This window comes from Calliopsis andreniformis, chromosome 6 (assembly GCF_051401765.1).
Source record: "Calliopsis andreniformis isolate RMS-2024a chromosome 6, iyCalAndr_principal, whole genome shotgun sequence".
Classification (NCBI taxonomy): domain Eukaryota; kingdom Metazoa; phylum Arthropoda; class Insecta; order Hymenoptera; family Andrenidae; genus Calliopsis; species Calliopsis andreniformis.
In genome coordinates, this window is record NC_135067.1 from 18,143,541 (window position 1) to 18,160,543 (window position 17,003).

A 17,003-nucleotide genomic window follows, 5' to 3' on the forward strand; every position below is an offset into this window, starting at 1 on the left:
AGATTTAGTTACAAGAAACTTAAAACTTTATATTTTTTACATAGTTCGTTACGCAATATGGCCGAAATACGAATTAATAAAAACGAAATTGTTATAGAACACTTCTATCGCGTTTACCAAACCGAATTTTAAAATATCGTTTAAATAATGTTATCAAGGAAAGTATTAGATAAAATTTTGTTATAAAAGTATAAAAATGTCGCGTATTATAAAGTAAAATAACTACATAAATGCGAATAATAATTTATCGATACCGAACAACGTTATACTTTCGCTAGTTGTTCAACCGGAAACTACGTAATCAAAATCGTGTTTTCATTTTAAATGTAAAAGAAAAGTATGACACTATGTAGTGTTTCAAAGAACTAATAAAAACTATTACTTTCATAAACATATATTGTATTTTCTACTATGAATTTTATTTTAAATAAATTTTTATAATAATGTGAAACAAAAAATATAAATTTCATTTCTATACTTTAATTGGATAGTCACTGTTTTTGGCGGTCTTATTGACTGTTTAAATACCACATGAAACACAGCTAATAAATAATCTATTTTTGAAATAAATTATCTTTATTTTCATGTTATAAATTTTTTATTGCTAACTGTTCAAAATAATAGAATAAGTAATATTATATCTAGTGCAGACAAACTTATTCAGTTTTCATTTTCTTGCATCCACTGACTAGCTGTCAGTGTATGTTTGTATGAATACATTACATTTTACATGTGTAGTAGTCAAAATATTTGTTCCAAAATGAAATGATTTTAAATAACACTTAGTACTGATGTTATGATAACTTTTATAAGAACGATATTTAAATGTCCCAATAAATTATATTGTATACGTTTGTGTAAACTTTATCGTTCGAAAATAAGAATGAACTGTAAGTTAATTGTAACGAAATACCTAATATTATAAATGTATTATAAATTCTTTACATGAAATGATTATTATTTTTTAGAACATACATATATTCACTCTGATTATGTGTACGTTTTTACGCATGGACGTATCATTAAAATATTAGCTGTCGTCTGCCACAACATAACCTATCTTTCGCATTTTAAGAATGTAAGTAAACAATTTCAAGTACTTCATAAAATAAAACTTCTATTAAATAGTCAGGACAAAATCATTTTTACTGTTAGTCTACCTACAGAAAAACTGTTTAATTTTTATGTAAATACCGTTCTTTATTGTTAACGCGAGTACAAAGTATACTAGAAAAGTATGCATAATATTTTGTAGTAAATGAAAATTTGTATATTTTGGAGTAAAGCTACTATTTTATCTTCAATTCATTGACAGAATAGTCAGAATTTAATTAGAATTACTTAATATGTATATATATTATTTTATACAAGTATTTATATTGTGTGTAACAGATTAAAACCATGGCAGAAGTTGAAGAAGTAGCACCAGAGCCTGCAGAGGCAGGTCCTCAGCAGAATGTTGTGTCTGAAGAAGATAAGCAATACCTTACAGATTATATAAAAGAAACAGAGCAACGGCTTGCAACAAAAGAGGAGATTCGAGCAGCTAACTTGAATCCTAATAGACCTCCAGACACATATTTTAGTAAATTGGATTCAACCCTCAAAAGAAATACCACATTTGTCAAAAAGTTAAAAAATTTTGGTAGTACACAATTAGATACAGTATTAAAAGATATGACACATTTAAATTTGACAAAATATGTGAGTGAAGTTGCTACTGCCTTAGTGGACGCCAAGTTAAAAATGACAGATGTTGCACCTGCAATTAAAGTATGCAGTTTTCTGCATCAGACATATGCAGAGTTCTCTACACACTTTTTTGAAAATTGGCAAAAAGTCTTATCTCTAAAAGTTGTAGATAAGATTGCTAATCCAAGTAAACTTAGGGTTGACCTTAGATTTTATGCTGAATTAGTTAATGCAGGAATTTTCACTCATAAACAAGGACTGCCTTTACTTGGTTCAGCACTGACAGTTCTAATCAATATGGACAAAGAAGAACACAATAATGCAAGTATTATATTAAGTTTTTGCAAACATTGTGGTGAAGATTATGCAGGTCTTGTTCCTAAACGAGTAAGAGAGTTGTCAGAAAAATTGAATGTACCTATTCCTAAAAGTAAATTACTGTCACCTGATAAACAGCAAAATGTTAGACTGCTGCTAAGAGATTATTATAACTCCTTATGTAAGCATTTGTTAAAGGAACACAAAGATCTCCAAGCTTTTGAAAAACAAAATCGGAAAATCTTACAAACTAGAGGTGAACTCAGTTCTGAAAGAAAGGAGAAACTTGAAAGTTTTCAAGTATCTTATGAACGCTTACTCAATAATGTACAAAGTTTCTCTGATACTTTAGATGAACCCATGCCAGAACTTCCTGTTGATAGTGAAATGAAAGCTGAAGCAGAAGAAACAATGAAAATGATCAGTGAAGGAGAAGAAAATAGTATCCTCGAAGATATGTGGGGAGATGAGGAAACTAGACGATTTTACGAAGTTTTACCAGATTTAACAGTATTTCTTCCGGGATCATATTTAAAAGAGGTACCTAAACAGGATGCTCCAATAAGTGAAGACGCTTTAGATGAAGAAATTGCGTTTGATGAATTAGAAGAAACTGAAAAAGTAGATGAGCCTGAAGCAGAGGTGGAAGAACCTCAGGTTTCAAATATAAGCAATAAAATACTTTTGGATGCATTCCTGACACATTTACCAAATTGTGTAAACCGGGAAATGATTGATAATGCAGCAGTACATTTTTTAATGAATCTTAACACAAAACATAACAAGAAAAAATTAGTAAAGGCATTATTTGGTGTGTCTAGAATTCGTTTAGATTTATTACCATTTTATTCACGTTTAGCTGCTATTCTTTACCCTGTTATGCCCGACGTTGGAAATGATTTATGTTTAATGTTAAAACATGATTTTAAATACCATGTACACAAAAAGGATCAAATTAATATCGAATCAAAAGTAAAAGTTGTTAGATATATTGGTGAACTTGTTAAATTTAAACTTTACTCAAAAATAGAAGCATTGTATTGCTTGAAAGTTTTGTTGCATGATTTTACTCATCATCACATTGAAATGGCTTGCAATTTATTGGAAACATGTGGAAGGTATTTATTCTGTTCACCAGACTCACATCAAAGAACAAAAGTCTATCTTGAACAAATGATGCGTAAAAAAGCAGTCACTGCATTAGATTCACGTTATGTAACAATAATTGAAAATGCCTATTATTATGTAAATCCCCCAGAATCTACAGGTGGTGTATCCAAAAAGGACAGACCTCCAATTCATGAATTTATAAGAAAATTATTATATCAGGATCTCTCAAAAACAAATACCGACAAAGTCCTTAAATGGATGCGGAAATTAGATTGGGAAGATGAAAGTGTGTCGTCTTATGCCATTAAATGTCTTACTGCTGCATATAATGTTAAATACTTGAATATTCGATGCGTAGGAAGTTTGTTAGCAGGACTTGTTGCTCATTATGAAACTATAGGCCCTCATGTTGTCGATGGTGTGCTAGAAGACATAAGACTTTGCATGGAAATTAATTTACCAAAATATAATCAACGACGTATTGCCATGGTTAAATATCTCGGAGAATTATATAATTATCGTATGGTAGAAAGCGGAGATATTTTTCGAACGCTCTATCTTCTAATTACTTTCGGAGTCAGTATGGATCATGCTATACCAAGTATTCTTGATCCACCTGATCACTTGTTTAGAATTCGACTTGTCTGTACATTACTAGAAACCTGTGGACAGTACTTCAGTGGTGGTTCCAGCAAGAAAAAACTCGATTACTTTCTGATATTTTTCCAAAATTATTATTGGTTTAAGTATACAGATCCTATTTGGACTATTGAAAATCCTTTTCCAGTAGGCATAGATTACATGTATCGTGATACACTGACAATGTTAAGACCAAAAATGCAGTTATTCCAAAGTTATAAAGAAGCTCAATGCGCAGTGGAGGAGTTACGAAATACATTATACCCTACCCTTGGAAATCCTACTGCCGAGGACGGTGCTGATCGCACAGAGGGAGAGTCTGATATGGGCGTAATTGCTGAAGGAGATGAAGAATTGGCTGTAACTTCTGGAAACGGTAGCGGGGATGCGAAAGGTGTAGCCGATTTACATTTCGAAGAATCTGAAGATTGTTCTGAAGCTCAATCGGAAGAAGAATGGACAGCTGACGCCGAAAGAGACGATACTATGGGTACTCAAGAAAATACCCAAGGAGATCAGAGTCTTTCAGAAGGTGGCACAGATGGTGTGCTTATGGATGTAACAGAATTAAATGCAGCGTTACCAGCTGGTCCAAGAAGAGTCAGTTGTCCTGAAGATGATGACTTCTTGTCTGCCCTTGATAAAATGGTCTCGGACAACATACAAGACCGAATGCGTGATTCAGTGAAACCGCAACAAGTAGATATTTCAGTTCCTTTACATGTAAAAAGTACTAAGAAAACTTACGAGCAATTACAAGAAAGACCTACTGACAATAGTACAGTTGATTTTGTACTAATGTTGAGAAAAGGTAACAAACAGCAGTACAAAAATTTAGCAGTTCCAGTGTCTTCAGAATTAGCAATGAATTTGCGAAATAGGGAGCAAGAGCAAAAGGAAGAAAAAGAACGAGTTAAAAGATTAACATTAAATATTACAGAAAGACAGGAAGAAGAAGATTATCAAGAAACTATTAATCAAAGTACACGACCGGTAACAGTAAATTTAAATAGAGAACGACGACAGAAATATAATCATCCTAAAGGTGCACCAGATGCAGATCTTATTTTTGGTCCTAAAAAAATTCGGTAGACTTATTTAATTCTTCTTAAAGCATCTGTCATATTACAAAATTACAAGTTATTTTATATGAAACTACTAACTGTGCTATTTACATATTTTTTGTAGAGTTTACAGCAAACTAGCCCTTTTTTAATTTTTAATTTGAAATACAGAAACGTTTATTCCTTATTCAGACCTTCAGTTACATGTGATTACCATTGTAAAAAATATCATTTTATAAGTTTATTAGAAATGCACACATGTGTCATATATGTCAATATGTATTCCAATACAGCTAAATGAACAAAAATGTGAAGTAGTTACGCTACTAAGTTCTTATGTAATTGATACACTTAAATGAAATAAATGTTTCATGTTCATATGAAAATAATCATCATTTTAAACTTAAGAGAAGATTAATTCAATCAAGTTGCTGGATTCATATAATTTAATTGAAAATGTAAATTTTATGCTTAGAATTTACATATTGATAAATATGATCATTCTAAAAGCTTTTAAATATAATCGAATATATTAGTTATAAAACAGACACATTACATTAAAAACTATATAATAAATTTGTGTTTTAACGAACATACATTTTACATGATTAATTTGTTAGGTGTTCATAAAAGATTTCGTTGTACTATATTAAGCTCCATTTTTGTTTAAATCAATGTAAAATACTGATAATTTTTTAAGAAAAAATACAAATATATGTATAAATTAAGAGTTGAATTTGATATACAATCATTTATTTTTATCTAAGAAATTATTACCGTGTACAAAATGAATATAAATAAATGTTAGGTGTTTTTATGATTGATACAACTCTGTAATAGTCTGCCATATCACATATCTACCATAATATATGATACTTGTAATTATTATAAATTAATACTAAATGCATAACTGCATTTTATCACCATATTTTATGGATCTTCTTCTGCATCTTCAAACTGTCCTGCTTCTATATCCATAGCTTCATCTGCTTCTATGCCATTGTGATTGGTCCCTATTTGGTCTAAATGTATAAAATAAAAATATATAAAGCTTGTTTTTATAAATCTCAGACTACATTCTTCTTGAAATCAATTTAACCTGTTGGTAAAATGTAGGGAGCATCACCAGCACCAACTTCATAATGTTCTAAATCATCCTCCTCTGCATCCTCATAGATATCTTCTTCAGCTACAAAAATACTAGCATTGTAATAATTTTCAAATTAAAATTTACCTTAGACAAAATTTTAGTTGTAATCTTACCATCAGAAAAACTGTCTTGTGGATCAGGATGAAGTGCTTGACACTGATTCATTGCTTGAAACATTGCCTCTAAGTTATTTGTATTATCAGGGGCAAATCGCATTTCTGTAATGGGTGTCTCTGCATCTTCATCTTCATTTTCTGAGCCACTCTCAGAGGAAGGTGGTAATGGTACATCTATACCAAATTTTATATACAAGAAATTATTAATTAAAATTACAGTATTATCAATAAATATTACTTAAAAGAAAAAAATATTTAACATTTTTATGCATAAATTGTATGTAGCTCTTTCAGGAAAAAATGTCCAAATGTGCTATAAGATTAATGTACCTGGAAGGTCTATTTTTGCATTAACCATAATATATAAACATTGCCTTGGATGTACTTGTTCATCTCGTGATATAGCATGTAAAGATATATGAGGGTATTCAAGTGAAAATCCTTGTTGCGTATCAGAGTTCATCCAAGAAAGTAAGCTAACAATGTGGACATTGTATTAAAATATATAAACAACATAAATGTAAATTTAATTATTATTTTAATTTTTACCTCTCTGTAATATACAGAGTTCCTTTTCCCACTTCTCTATCATTAATATATACAGTGGTGTCCCTCTCTTCATGGCGAATTCCTTCCTGTGGTGCAAGAAAATTGCTAAGCACTACCATTTTTAATCTGTAACATTTAATAAATTAATCTATTATCTACCAATAATACTACTACTATGTCAAATTATTTACAATGTAATATTATATTACTTGAATCAAAGGAACTCGTTAAACAAAACATTAATTCTTAAAACCAGGAAATCTAAAATAAATATAAGGTTATGCCGGAATTTACAAAAACATAATACTGTTTCTCTTTACACACAAAATGTCCATGTGCATTTCACAAACACAACGTCAAAAAGACGAGCTCTCGACTGGACATATGCATGTTTAATTTAGATAACCTATACATAGACATAAAAATAAGATAAAATGTATACCATACAAAACATAATTAGCTCTCAATGTTAGTCCTGTAAATTTACTAATTTTAAATTTCGCTCGTTACTTTTTCATCATTTGTTTTATTAATCACTTTTTTTGGTGTTATCTAAACTCACCTCTAGTTTTCATAAAATAATCGTGAAACCAAGACAAACGAATTTGTTTTCTCAGAACGTGTAATCTCTGGAGAAATGGATCAGTCGATTTTACAACTTCAGTTCTGTGCAACACTTGGATCACTATTTTGATGATCGTCACAATTCATATGCTGAAAACAGTACAGTAATTAAAGTTCACTAACATTTAATAAGCCAGAGTGTTGATCGATGTATAAATTTTTCATTTTAAAATGAGAACGAATATAAATTTCACTGCACGTTATGATGTTATGTTTCTGTTTTACGCTATTGATGCGGGCTATCAAACACGAACAAGTAGTAATGAATCCTTCCACACTACACACGCGTATATAGGAGCTAGTACCGTTGGTGGAGAAAGCACCCTTTTCCAAAGTAGGAATCCAAAAGCACTAACACCGCCCTCTTTAGGATATAACAAGAATCAGCAAAAACGTTGCATTACCGATAATTATTTACTGGTGGTGTGTTACACGAAAAAACATTTAAAATACGAACATTTGTAACACATTTAGGTGAACTGTTTCATCCCAATTGTTTTTCTAATTTAAAAAAGAACTTGTATTTAATATTTTCGATTTATCTTTTCGCGTAGAATCACTGGAAGTTTTACCGCCAAATGATACATAAACGCAATGCATCGTGTAAATTGAAGAACACGCGGAGTAGTGAATGAAACTTGAAATTCAATTCTTGTAATAATACCTAAATGTAATCATTTACAACAAAGGTGCAACAGTATTGAAGAGTTTCAAAACTTACTTTAATTCAGGTAAATTTCTTCACGTTTACATAATATTTTATAATAGTTTAAACATATAAAAATGTGGCTCATAAGATTTACTTTTGAAATGTTATAGGATTATAATGGATTCTGTTAAAATGAGTATTTCACAAACATTACTCGGAAATCCTATAGATGCAACTATAGGATTTACTATAGCAACAATAATAGGTTATTGTCTGTACAAAGTAATGGCAACAGCAAGTAAAAAGCAGGTACAGGATTCTGATGACTCCGATGAAAGCTCAAACGAAGTAGTAAGAAATAGTAAAATTTGTACACTTTCATTGTTCTAGGAATAATATAATTAAAAGATGAAACTGAAATGTTATTTTTTGTAACTAGGTATATACAGATGATTACGACAATTACAAGCTTATTTTAGTAATCAGAACAGACTTAAAAATGGGAAAAGGAAAGATAGCAGCACAGTGTGCTCATGCTGCTGTTGCAGCATATAAAGCAGCCAGGAAACATCCTAAGATTTTACAAGCTTGGGAAGAGTGTGGACAGGCCAAAATTACTGTTAGAGTAAATATATGCTTTTCTGTATTAAGCCTATATTTCTTTGTATTTATCTTCAATAATGAAACAATTATCCTCAAAATAATGTGTAGGTGGATAGTGAAGATGTATTACAAGAGATAGCAAAGCAGGCCAAAGCTGTAGGACTTTTATCAAATATAATACAGGATGCAGGACATACACAAATTGCACCAGGAAGCAGAACTGTATGTGCAGTTGGTCCAGGTCCAGCTCCATTGATAGATAAAGTAACTGGTCATCTAAAATTATTTTAGTGCATTGCCAGGTAGAAATACTTTGCTTTTTAGTTTTTGAGTCTATGACATATTTTTTAAATAAGAATTTTGTATTTTGGGTATACAATTGAAAGTTTATTTACATAACTTTTATATAAAGACAAATGCATGAAGGATGCAACAATATATTTTCCAAAATTGGAAAAATGCTAAAATTGCAATTTTGAATTAAGGCTCAGGTGGAAATGCATAACTGATAATAATGTTTTGCATATAAAGTACTGTTTCATTTAATAAATTTCAACACAACATTATTTTACATGTTTATCTTAATGCTAATATAATACATTTTCGTATTAACAAATATGGGTATAGCATTGGGTGTCACTGCAAATAATATATCTATAACTTCAACATTAAATTTTATTAATCATCAATTAAGCAAAAATGGCATTTGTTGATATCATAGTGAAAAATATATTGCTATGTAAACGTGAAACAGAATTATATGGGATAGAGTCATACTGATATATTGCAAGCAATTACCATGAGTTCCCAGCTCTGAGTGTGAAACATTGAACATTTGTTTCCAATAAAATATCTTCCATTCTTTGGTACCCAGTACTATTATCCACATTAAAAAATATTATTTAATGTTTATAAATATTATATAAATAGTCTATACTGGAGGAGGGGGTGCTTTTCGATGTATTTTGTTAGAGCTGGTAGCACTGCATTGTGATTCAGCAATAGATCTGCCGTCAGCCTCATCCCTTCGGCATAATTCAGATTCGTTTTGAATCCAGTTTTGAGTTTGGTTGTGATTCGTCCGTGTCGATTGAACTTCCTCATTTTCAGGAACAGAACCCACTTCCTCTAGTAATTTTGATAAAGACGGTGCTAAACCCAATCCCAAATTTCGTTCGTGGTATACTTCCGAAATTGTGGGTGTTAATTCACGCGTGAGACTTGTTAGAGACGTGGCTACGTTCCTTAAATTTTGAGTATGCGTTTCTGTAGGCTGTGTTGAGTCAGTCTGAGAACAAATATCTTCAGTGACTGTAGGGTGACGAGGTTTCCTAGACGAATTGGATCCAATTTCTGTCCTAACACTTAGTCTTTCTAATATAGTTGCTGGTAATGAAGGTAATGGTTGCCGTCTTAAAACTGTCGCATGGCCATTATCCCAGTCGGTTACAGAACTACTCGAACTAGATCCAGGCCTTACGCTTTGTTCAGGATAAAGATTTCTAATACGCGTTTGATGATTTAAGTTAAGTGCTACAGGAGGACTGGGAGTAAATGCAACGTCCGATTCACCTACAAAACACGTGTATACATCTGTAGTTTTATGCTTAGTATTTGAGTGAACTTTGGTAAAAAATATTTATACCTCCTCCGTTTTGACAAGGCTGTCGAGATGTAGAAATTGAAACATTTGGTGGTTCCATAGTTTTTCCATCTGGTTCGCCCCGATGTCGAACATAATTCGCGAATGCACCCCCTAGACGAGGCCGTTCTATGACGTTCTTCTCGGTATGAGCAACAGAAGCTAGGCTTTCCATTGAACTACTGGAATCTAAACTCAGACTTTTAGGCGCTTCTTGCGTATCTAATAACATTTGAAAATTAGTATAGTTTATTGTAGAAATACTTCTGTTTCCTAAATTAGTAGACCTACCAAATAAGGCGAGAAGAGCTTGAAGAGCAAACTGAACAGCTCTTCGCGAAGCTTGTTTTCCCGTTCGTAATGTCACTTCTGATTGACCAACTTCCATTAGATCAAAACCTAAACTTGCAAACAATTCATGAGACCCTGACGCTCTCCATACTTGTACCGGTAATGTGACCTCTTGACCTTCAGTTGCGCAGCTGGCTCTTCTCATTGCTGCGATGACATCTTCTGCAGCTTCCGGTGCCTTGAATGTATAGAAAAATCGTCTTCAGTCTAAAGTATTGTTATTTCTCATATTATAATGAATAAATTTGTACTTCTTACCTGTAACAATCTAGCAAGTGCGTGTAAGGAGGATTGTCCTAATCCTAATAATGCTTGTAAACTTGCGCTACATCTCGTCAATCTTTCTTCAGGATCACTTTGTGGGAAAAACACAGAGGATGGTATCCCGTTTCCAGCTGGTTCAAATCTAAACCCTACAGACATTAAAAGTTCTCGCCAACCAGTAGCTGCCCCTACTTTATTTTCAATACTGCGCTGGGTTGTATACATAGCATTTTTCTGTCCACGATGTATTCGCTGTAGCGATTTTTCTACTAAATGAAGCGTTACACGTAAAGCGTCACGACTTTGTTCAGGGCCCCCACGCAATAACTCAGCAAGTGCTTGTCCCATTAGAGCGACCTGAATAAATAATTTAACGATCACAGGCGTATGATTACGCATTACATTACATTTTTAAGATTCATACCTTGTTCGATAATCTTGCATCTCCTCCAATGAGCAGCCAACCAGCCCAGTTTGCAGGATGCGCAAAATGTCTTGTATGTTGGACCGTTTGCATAGCTTCTGCCAGTGCTCTTGATGCCCTAGCACCTTGTAACATAGCGCTATAAAATGCTCGTAATAAAATACTGCCTGCTGTCGGTGGAACTGCCCACATTCCTATAAGTACGCATTGTGCTCCCGCATTTAATAAAGCTTTAGCTAGATTTTGCACACCATCCGATGTAGCAGTTGTATTTTCCGCGCTACTCCAACAGTGACCACTGGATATGACAACTAAGCGAGCTGCTATTCTTAGTTTTGAAATATCTGAATAACTTAATAAATATTCTGGTCTTTCAGACGATTCGTCGCATTGATCGGCAGTCAGTACTAAACTAGCAGAATTCCAAAAAACTGGTACTGTTAAGTGTACACATTCTGCATCTGGCAAGGATCTTAGAACAGCCGATCTAGTTGCTTCTGCCCCTATCGAATAAAAAGAGTAATGTATCACAAAAAAAGTGTTACTGATATTCGCAGGTAATTGATATTTACCGGTTAGTGCACGGGCTTCCAACAATTCAGCAACAATCTCAGATTCCGTCTCAGTGGAAGCTGTGCTTTCAGACCAACCATATTCTTCTCTAATGTCTTCAGAAAGTACAGGATTTCCTGCAACTAATGCAGCTACTGTTGCTCCACCTTCTGGCATAGGAGTCTTTGATCGTTTTCTCAAAGCTGCAAGGGATGGTACAACTAGTAAAGAAAATCTTTCGCATAAGTAATCTTCTCCAGGATTTGACTGTAAAGCTGGAAGTGGTGCTAAATATAGCGACTTCTCCACCACCATGATTAATTCTTTCCTTGCAGGCGGTAAAAGATCTTCGAATGGAGCTAAAAGTAAATCGTAAAGTACTTGGATTGGTAATGGTGGCTGCCATGTAGGCCCTTTTGTTCCTCTTCCCCATCGAGCACTCCCTGCTCGCGAACTAACTGAACCCACGCTAAACAGACTACTCAAGCTATAAGAACTAGCATTAAGATGATGCCCCCTTGATGGTATTTTTGTTTCTTCAACAAGTTCGTTTGTTTCATCCAGGAGGGCTTCTCGTGCTTGTAAAACTCGTTTCTCTAACCCTATACCGTCATCTAAAGTAGTAGAATGAAATCGCAGGAGTCCCCGACCTGGAGCTAGACACCAAGCGTGCAATTCACATCCTACCTCACTGAAATATTAGTTCATATTTACTAATAGTTGTATAAAATTCCATTTTGTTATTTGATAAACTTAGATTACCTATAATATAAAATTACTCCACGTTGTCTGTCAATAATTTCTGAATAATGTGCAGCGTCATCTAAACAATTACTTTTACATCGTCTCGACCTTTCCGCCCAATTTAAAGCTTCTTCGGCTCTATTTAAACTAATCAACACTTTCTGTAACATCCTGTATGTTTCTGATAACAATTCAGATTTGTTTGGTTGTCCGCAGATAAGGGTTGAAGAGATTCCATCTAATGACTCTAACAAATTTGCTGCCTTTTCCAAATGTTCTACAGCAATAACTGCTTCACCAGCTTCCCAATGAACAAGTCCCAGCCTGTGTCTTAATCTCGCAGCTTCCTCTCTCCTGCCCAGTCCTTCAGACAGTGATAATCCAGATTGTAAGTAACTCAAGGCTCGTGACAAATCGCCACACAAATGATGAAGTCGTCCCAAGCTAGAAAAGGCAGCAGCTCTTGCGGCTTGATCTCCAGCTGCAGCTGCAAGACTTAGCGATTGTTCCTGTAATCTTATAGCTTCTTCAAACTGACCCAATGCTTCTTGAGTTACGCCCAGATTTGCACAAGCTCTAGCTTGTAATCCAGCTGCATCTAGACTTTCAGCAATCGAAAGTTCTAATTGATGATGGCGCAATGCAGAATTTGGATCGTCCATCAATAAGTGAACAGCTCCTAAACCACTAGCAGCTTCCGCTTCGGCAGCTTTATCTCCAAGTCCTCTAGCGAGAGCAAGTTGATGCGATAAACAACTAACAGCTTGTTCGTGATTACCTAACGCCGCATGCACTCTGCCTGCAAAATTAATATTATTAAGTTCATAACATGTATAAAAAAATCAGTGTCTGTATATAGTAGTCGCTGGACTAATCTTCACCTAAGTCTCCGTAAGCTGCACCTCTCGATTCTGGACTATCGACTTCATGCGCAGCCACCAATCTCTTCTCAAAACAGACCAAGGCTTCTTGTAAATTTCCAGTTGCTTCTCGAGCTCTACCCAATCCTCGATATGCTCTTTCTTGTTCTCTTATACTTTTCAACTTTGTAGCAGCTGCTAATTGTTGCTCGTGACATTTAATAGCTTCCTCTGGATCCCCTAAGGCTTCGTAACAGTCACCTAAATTTCCAAGTGCCCTAGCTTTGTCCAATAAAGCTGTACCCGTAGTAAGTGGTTCTAAAGTAGCCAGTTGCTGTTCAAAATATCCAATTGCATCTTCATAGTGTGCCATATTAAGTCTAGCTATGCCTAAATTTCCTGTTCAAGAGAAAATAAGTGAAAGTGAAAGTCTAAGCATAAATTCTTGTCTATTAAAAGTAAGTTTTACCTAAAGCTTGTGCTTCAACACCTGAATCTGCTAATTCCTTCGCTCTTTCAAGCTGTTCCTGATAACATTTTACTGCATGGGTATATTGCCCCAATGCCATATGAACTGCGCCTAAGTTACCATGAGCTCTACATTCACCACGTAAATCTCCGGCTTCTTGTCTTAAAGTTAATTCTTGAGTATGAAATCCCAGCGCTTTATCGAGATTTTTTATTGTCCGATGTGCAATACCCAAAGCTCCGTAAGCTGCAGCTTCTAAACTCCGATCGCCTGCTTGTCGTGCTAAATTCAATTGTCGCTGATGCATTTTTATCGCTTCTTCAACTTCGCCAAGACGTAGGAGACAATCACCAATATTTCCCAAAGCACGAAATTTTCCTGCTAAGTGCTTAGTCATGTGCGCAATAGCTACACATAGAAAAAGTCTACATTTTTCTAATCTTCACAATATAGCTATGTAAATATACTAACTTCTTACCTAGGTAATATTTTTGGCATTCTAATGCTGTATCTAAATTTTCGAGAGCCAAATGCGCTAATCCTAAATTACAGTAAGCTCTCCCCATGCCAGATTTATCCTGCAAGTCCTTAGCAAGTGCTAAATCTTGGTCGTAATATCTAACAGCTTCACGATGGTTACCTAAACAGTAATGAGCATAACCCAAGAAATGGCATGCTTTTGCTTCTCCTTCTACATCATGTAGCTCCTGGGATAACATAAGATAATTTTCATAATATGGAACTGCTTCTTCAAATCTGCCACGAGATGATAAGCAATTAGCGAGATTAAGCAAAGCACATGCTTCACCAGCTGTGTCTTTTAACTCGCGTGCTATAGCTAAATGAGTCCTATAATGCCTTAGTGCTGCTTCATGACCCTGTACAGCTTGATATGCTACTGCTAAATTTCCATGTGTGCTAGCTTCTGAACTACGATCATTAACCTGCGTAGAACAATAATTTCTACAGTATTCATAATATATTTATGTGTCATTTAAAAATATTAGTAACATTAATCCGTTTACCTCTTTGCTTATTGTTAACTCTTGTTTATGATATTTAATAGCTTGTTCATAATATCCTAATGCATTGTATGCATTTCCGATGTTCCCGTATGCTCTTCCCATACCAGCTTTATCTCCTAATGATCTAGCAATTCCTAAGTGAGCTTGATGTAGCTTTAGCGCAGCTTCATGTTCACCAAGTAACTGATAAACTATTCCTAAATTACTGCATGCTCGTCCTTCAGCTACTTTGTCTTTTGTAGCTAACGCAACGTCTAATTGTCTCTGGTGCCACAGCTTAGCTTGCGCAAGATCGCCTAAATAGGAACACATTTGAATGAAATTTTATAACACAGTTCATTTCTTCGTTGATTTCTTCACTATGTTTTCGTTCCGAAAAATTCTTCACCTGCGCATCTTGCAGCATGACCCAATCCCGCATAAGCTCTCATTTCTATTGCTCTGTCTCCGAGTTCTTGAGCTATTCTTAGAACATTTTCGTGATAAGCCATTGCCTGGCCGAAATTCCTTCGATAATGATGAGATGATCCTAAATTACTGAAAGCTCTCGCTTCTTCTACGCGATCCCCTAATCGTCTTGCTATTCTCAAATGCTGAGTATGACAATCAACAGCACTTTCAAACTCTCCCATTGCTAAATAAACTGCTCCCACGTTACCTATTTCTCGTGCTTCCTGAAGTCGATCTCCCATTTGTTTTACCAATTGCACACATTGTTTATGAGAAGCAAGTGCATTTGGTAAATCACCAATAGCTGTATAAACGTGACCCAGGCTAGTTAAAGCAGATGCTGCAGCCTGAGTATCTTTGCACTTCATAGCTAAAACCAATTGGTACCTGTGTGCTGTTAATGCTTCTTTAAAACTGCCTTTACTAAAATATGCAGAGCCCAGATTTCCATGAGCTCGACATTCACCCTGTGTATCCCCTAAAGATCGTGCTACACCTGAAAATATTCATATACAAAATTGAAAACAGCAAATATATCAAAAATTTACATTAGTACTATCTTATATTTACCTAAATCTTGTTGCATATAATTGATAGCTTTATCTAAAGAATTTAACGCCCAATATGCACTGGATAAAGCAGAGAATACAGAACCCCTTAATTTTAAACTACAAGAACCAATAGTAAGTGCAGCTTCTAGCACACCAGCTGCTGCTTTATATTGTCCAGCCCCTAGAAGTTCTTGACCAACAACAGAAATCACAACAAAAGGAGACTCGTCGAGTTTCATTGCACGTAATTGTTGAAACGTCGGCTCTAACGTAGCGCGTAATGGAGATTTCAAAGATGCTTCAACAAGGCCAGATAGTAATTGACAGTTAGATGGATCATGTGCCAGACCTGTACTGAAGGCCACAAGGGCCTCCCCATGTCTTCCTAAACATTGCAATGCTACTCCTTGACGGTAATATGCCTGATGAAGGTACAAGTTTGATTAATAGTTTAAAGAAAAATGAAAAAATTACACAAATTACCTTTGGCCATTGAGGACTGAGTTCTGTAGCTCTGACAGCATCTTGCAGAGCAAGTGCAAATAAACCCATTTTGAGCCGAGCAGCTGACCTGTTTGAATACAGCACATGGCTGAGTGGATCCAAAGCAAGAGCTTCTGTGTATAAGCTTGCAGCAAGTGCATAATCACCATTTTGACATGCTGCATTACTACGACGTACTGTCTCTAAGAATAGAGATCTTGATCCAGCAGCCAAGGCCGACGTACCTTCGGGCTCCACCTTAAATGTTAAGAACAAAATAGTACTTTAAATTAAATTTGTAACTCTAAAAAAAGGCTGTCTCTCTTTTAAAAAAACAAAACCATGTATTACTGTATAGTAAAAAAGAGTGAAAATACCTATGAGCTTACAATTCTTTATTAAGCTTATAAGTATTAAAGTATTTTATGTAGTAAATAAAGAATTAAGATGAAAAAATCTATAAAGCTGAACAGCTCTACTCATGATACAGTGATAATATTAGTTATGAAAATGTATACCATCATACTGTTACCTCAGAGATATCCCTATGAGACATTGCTTAAGACGAGCAGGTAGCATCCTCCTGCATGGGCATTATCTGCGGCGAGGGAGCTCCATTAGATAAGGCCACGCATTTTAGAGTATAAGGCCTTTCTAGGACTTCCCGCACCACC

At 34.7% G+C, this 17,003-nt stretch overlaps 4 protein-coding genes across 5 annotated transcripts; 2 read left to right on the forward strand and 2 right to left on the reverse strand.

Moving 5' to 3' along the window:
• The first annotated feature begins 1,401 nt into the window (after nucleotides 1–1,401).
• Nucleotides 1,402–5,178, forward strand: Upf2 (UPF2 regulator of nonsense mediated mRNA decay). Its single transcript, XM_076380134.1, has one exon. It carries the CDS (start codon nucleotides 1,402–1,404, stop codon nucleotides 4,849–4,851), a length of 3,450 nt encoding a protein of 1,149 aa, XP_076236249.1. The 3' UTR covers nucleotides 4,852–5,178.
• A 285-nt stretch (nucleotides 5,179–5,463) lies between these two features.
• Icln (chloride nucleotide-sensitive channel icln) lies at nucleotides 5,464–7,554 on the reverse strand. Its single transcript, XM_076380232.1, has 6 exons — nucleotides 7,201–7,554; nucleotides 6,639–6,764; nucleotides 6,420–6,565; nucleotides 6,087–6,263; nucleotides 5,923–6,012; nucleotides 5,464–5,845 (listed from the first exon to the last, which is right to left on the reverse strand). The coding sequence occupies exons 2-6, from the start codon at nucleotides 6,755–6,757 to the stop codon at nucleotides 5,754–5,756; spliced, it is 624 nt and encodes a 207-aa protein (XP_076236347.1). The 5' UTR covers nucleotides 6,758–6,764; nucleotides 7,201–7,554; the 3' UTR covers nucleotides 5,464–5,753.
• Nucleotides 7,555–7,665: 111 nt separating this feature from the next.
• LOC143180753 (peptidyl-tRNA hydrolase 2, mitochondrial) lies at nucleotides 7,666–9,070 on the forward strand. Of its 2 annotated transcripts, none has more exons than XM_076380703.1 (4): nucleotides 7,666–7,993; nucleotides 8,082–8,262; nucleotides 8,351–8,536; nucleotides 8,623–9,070. In XM_076380703.1, the coding sequence occupies exons 2-4, from the start codon at nucleotides 8,089–8,091 to the stop codon at nucleotides 8,803–8,805; spliced, it is 543 nt and encodes a 180-aa protein (XP_076236818.1). In that variant the 5' UTR covers nucleotides 7,666–7,993; nucleotides 8,082–8,088; the 3' UTR covers nucleotides 8,806–9,070. The 2 variants fall into 2 exon arrangements, with proteins under 2 accessions (XP_076236818.1, XP_076236819.1); XM_076380704.1 differs by having other exon boundaries at nucleotides 8,082–8,220.
• Nucleotides 9,071–9,142: 72 nt separating this feature from the next.
• Nucleotides 9,143–16,885, reverse strand: LOC143180148 (uncharacterized). The gene is made up of 17 exons (XM_076379679.1): nucleotides 16,862–16,885; nucleotides 16,801–16,804; nucleotides 16,633–16,706; nucleotides 16,330–16,587; nucleotides 15,866–16,286; nucleotides 15,234–15,791; nucleotides 14,846–15,141; nucleotides 14,299–14,764; nucleotides 13,821–14,228; nucleotides 13,373–13,750; nucleotides 12,510–13,290; nucleotides 11,768–12,438; nucleotides 11,196–11,698; nucleotides 10,766–11,128; nucleotides 10,448–10,685; nucleotides 10,160–10,378; nucleotides 9,143–10,086 (listed from the first exon to the last, which is right to left on the reverse strand). The coding sequence occupies exons 1-17, from the start codon at nucleotides 16,883–16,885 to the stop codon at nucleotides 9,446–9,448; spliced, it is 6,303 nt and encodes a 2,100-aa protein (XP_076235794.1). The 3' UTR covers nucleotides 9,143–9,445.
• Nucleotides 16,886–17,003: the final 118 nt, after the last annotated feature.

Bases quoted from the DNA above. Each gene is read 5' to 3' on its own strand.
- Upf2 (XM_076380134.1), top strand. From the start codon at position 1,402: ATGGCAGAAGTTGAAGAAGTAGCACCAGAGCCTGCAGAGGCAGGTCCT.
- Icln (XM_076380232.1), bottom strand. From the start codon at position 6,757: ATGGTAGTGCTTAGCAATTTTCTTGCACCACAGGAAGGAATTCGCCAT. The intron at 6,013-6,086 runs GTAAGATTACAA...GTATTTTTGTAG, and splicing joins ACAAGACAGTTTTTCTGATG to CTGAAGAAGATATCTATGAG. The intron at 5,846-5,922 runs GTTAAATTGATT...TTATACATTTAG, and splicing joins TCCCTACATTTTACCAACAG to ACCAAATAGGGACCAATCAC.
- LOC143180753 (XM_076380703.1), top strand. From the start codon at position 8,089: ATGGATTCTGTTAAAATGAGTATTTCACAAACATTACTCGGAAATCCT. The intron at 8,263-8,350 runs GTAAGAAATAGT...TTTTGTAACTAG, and splicing joins ATGAAAGCTCAAACGAAGTA to GTATATACAGATGATTACGA. The intron at 8,537-8,622 runs GTAAATATATGC...AATAATGTGTAG, and splicing joins AGGCCAAAATTACTGTTAGA to GTGGATAGTGAAGATGTATT.
- LOC143180148 (XM_076379679.1), bottom strand. From the start codon at position 16,885: ATGTCTCATAGGGATATCTCTGAG. The intron at 11,699-11,767 runs GTAAATATCAAT...TTTATTCGATAG, and splicing joins GGAAGCCCGTGCACTAACCG to GGGCAGAAGCAACTAGATCG. The intron at 10,379-10,447 runs GTAGGTCTACTA...AAATGTTATTAG, and splicing joins AGCTCTTCTCGCCTTATTTG to ATACGCAAGAAGCGCCTAAA.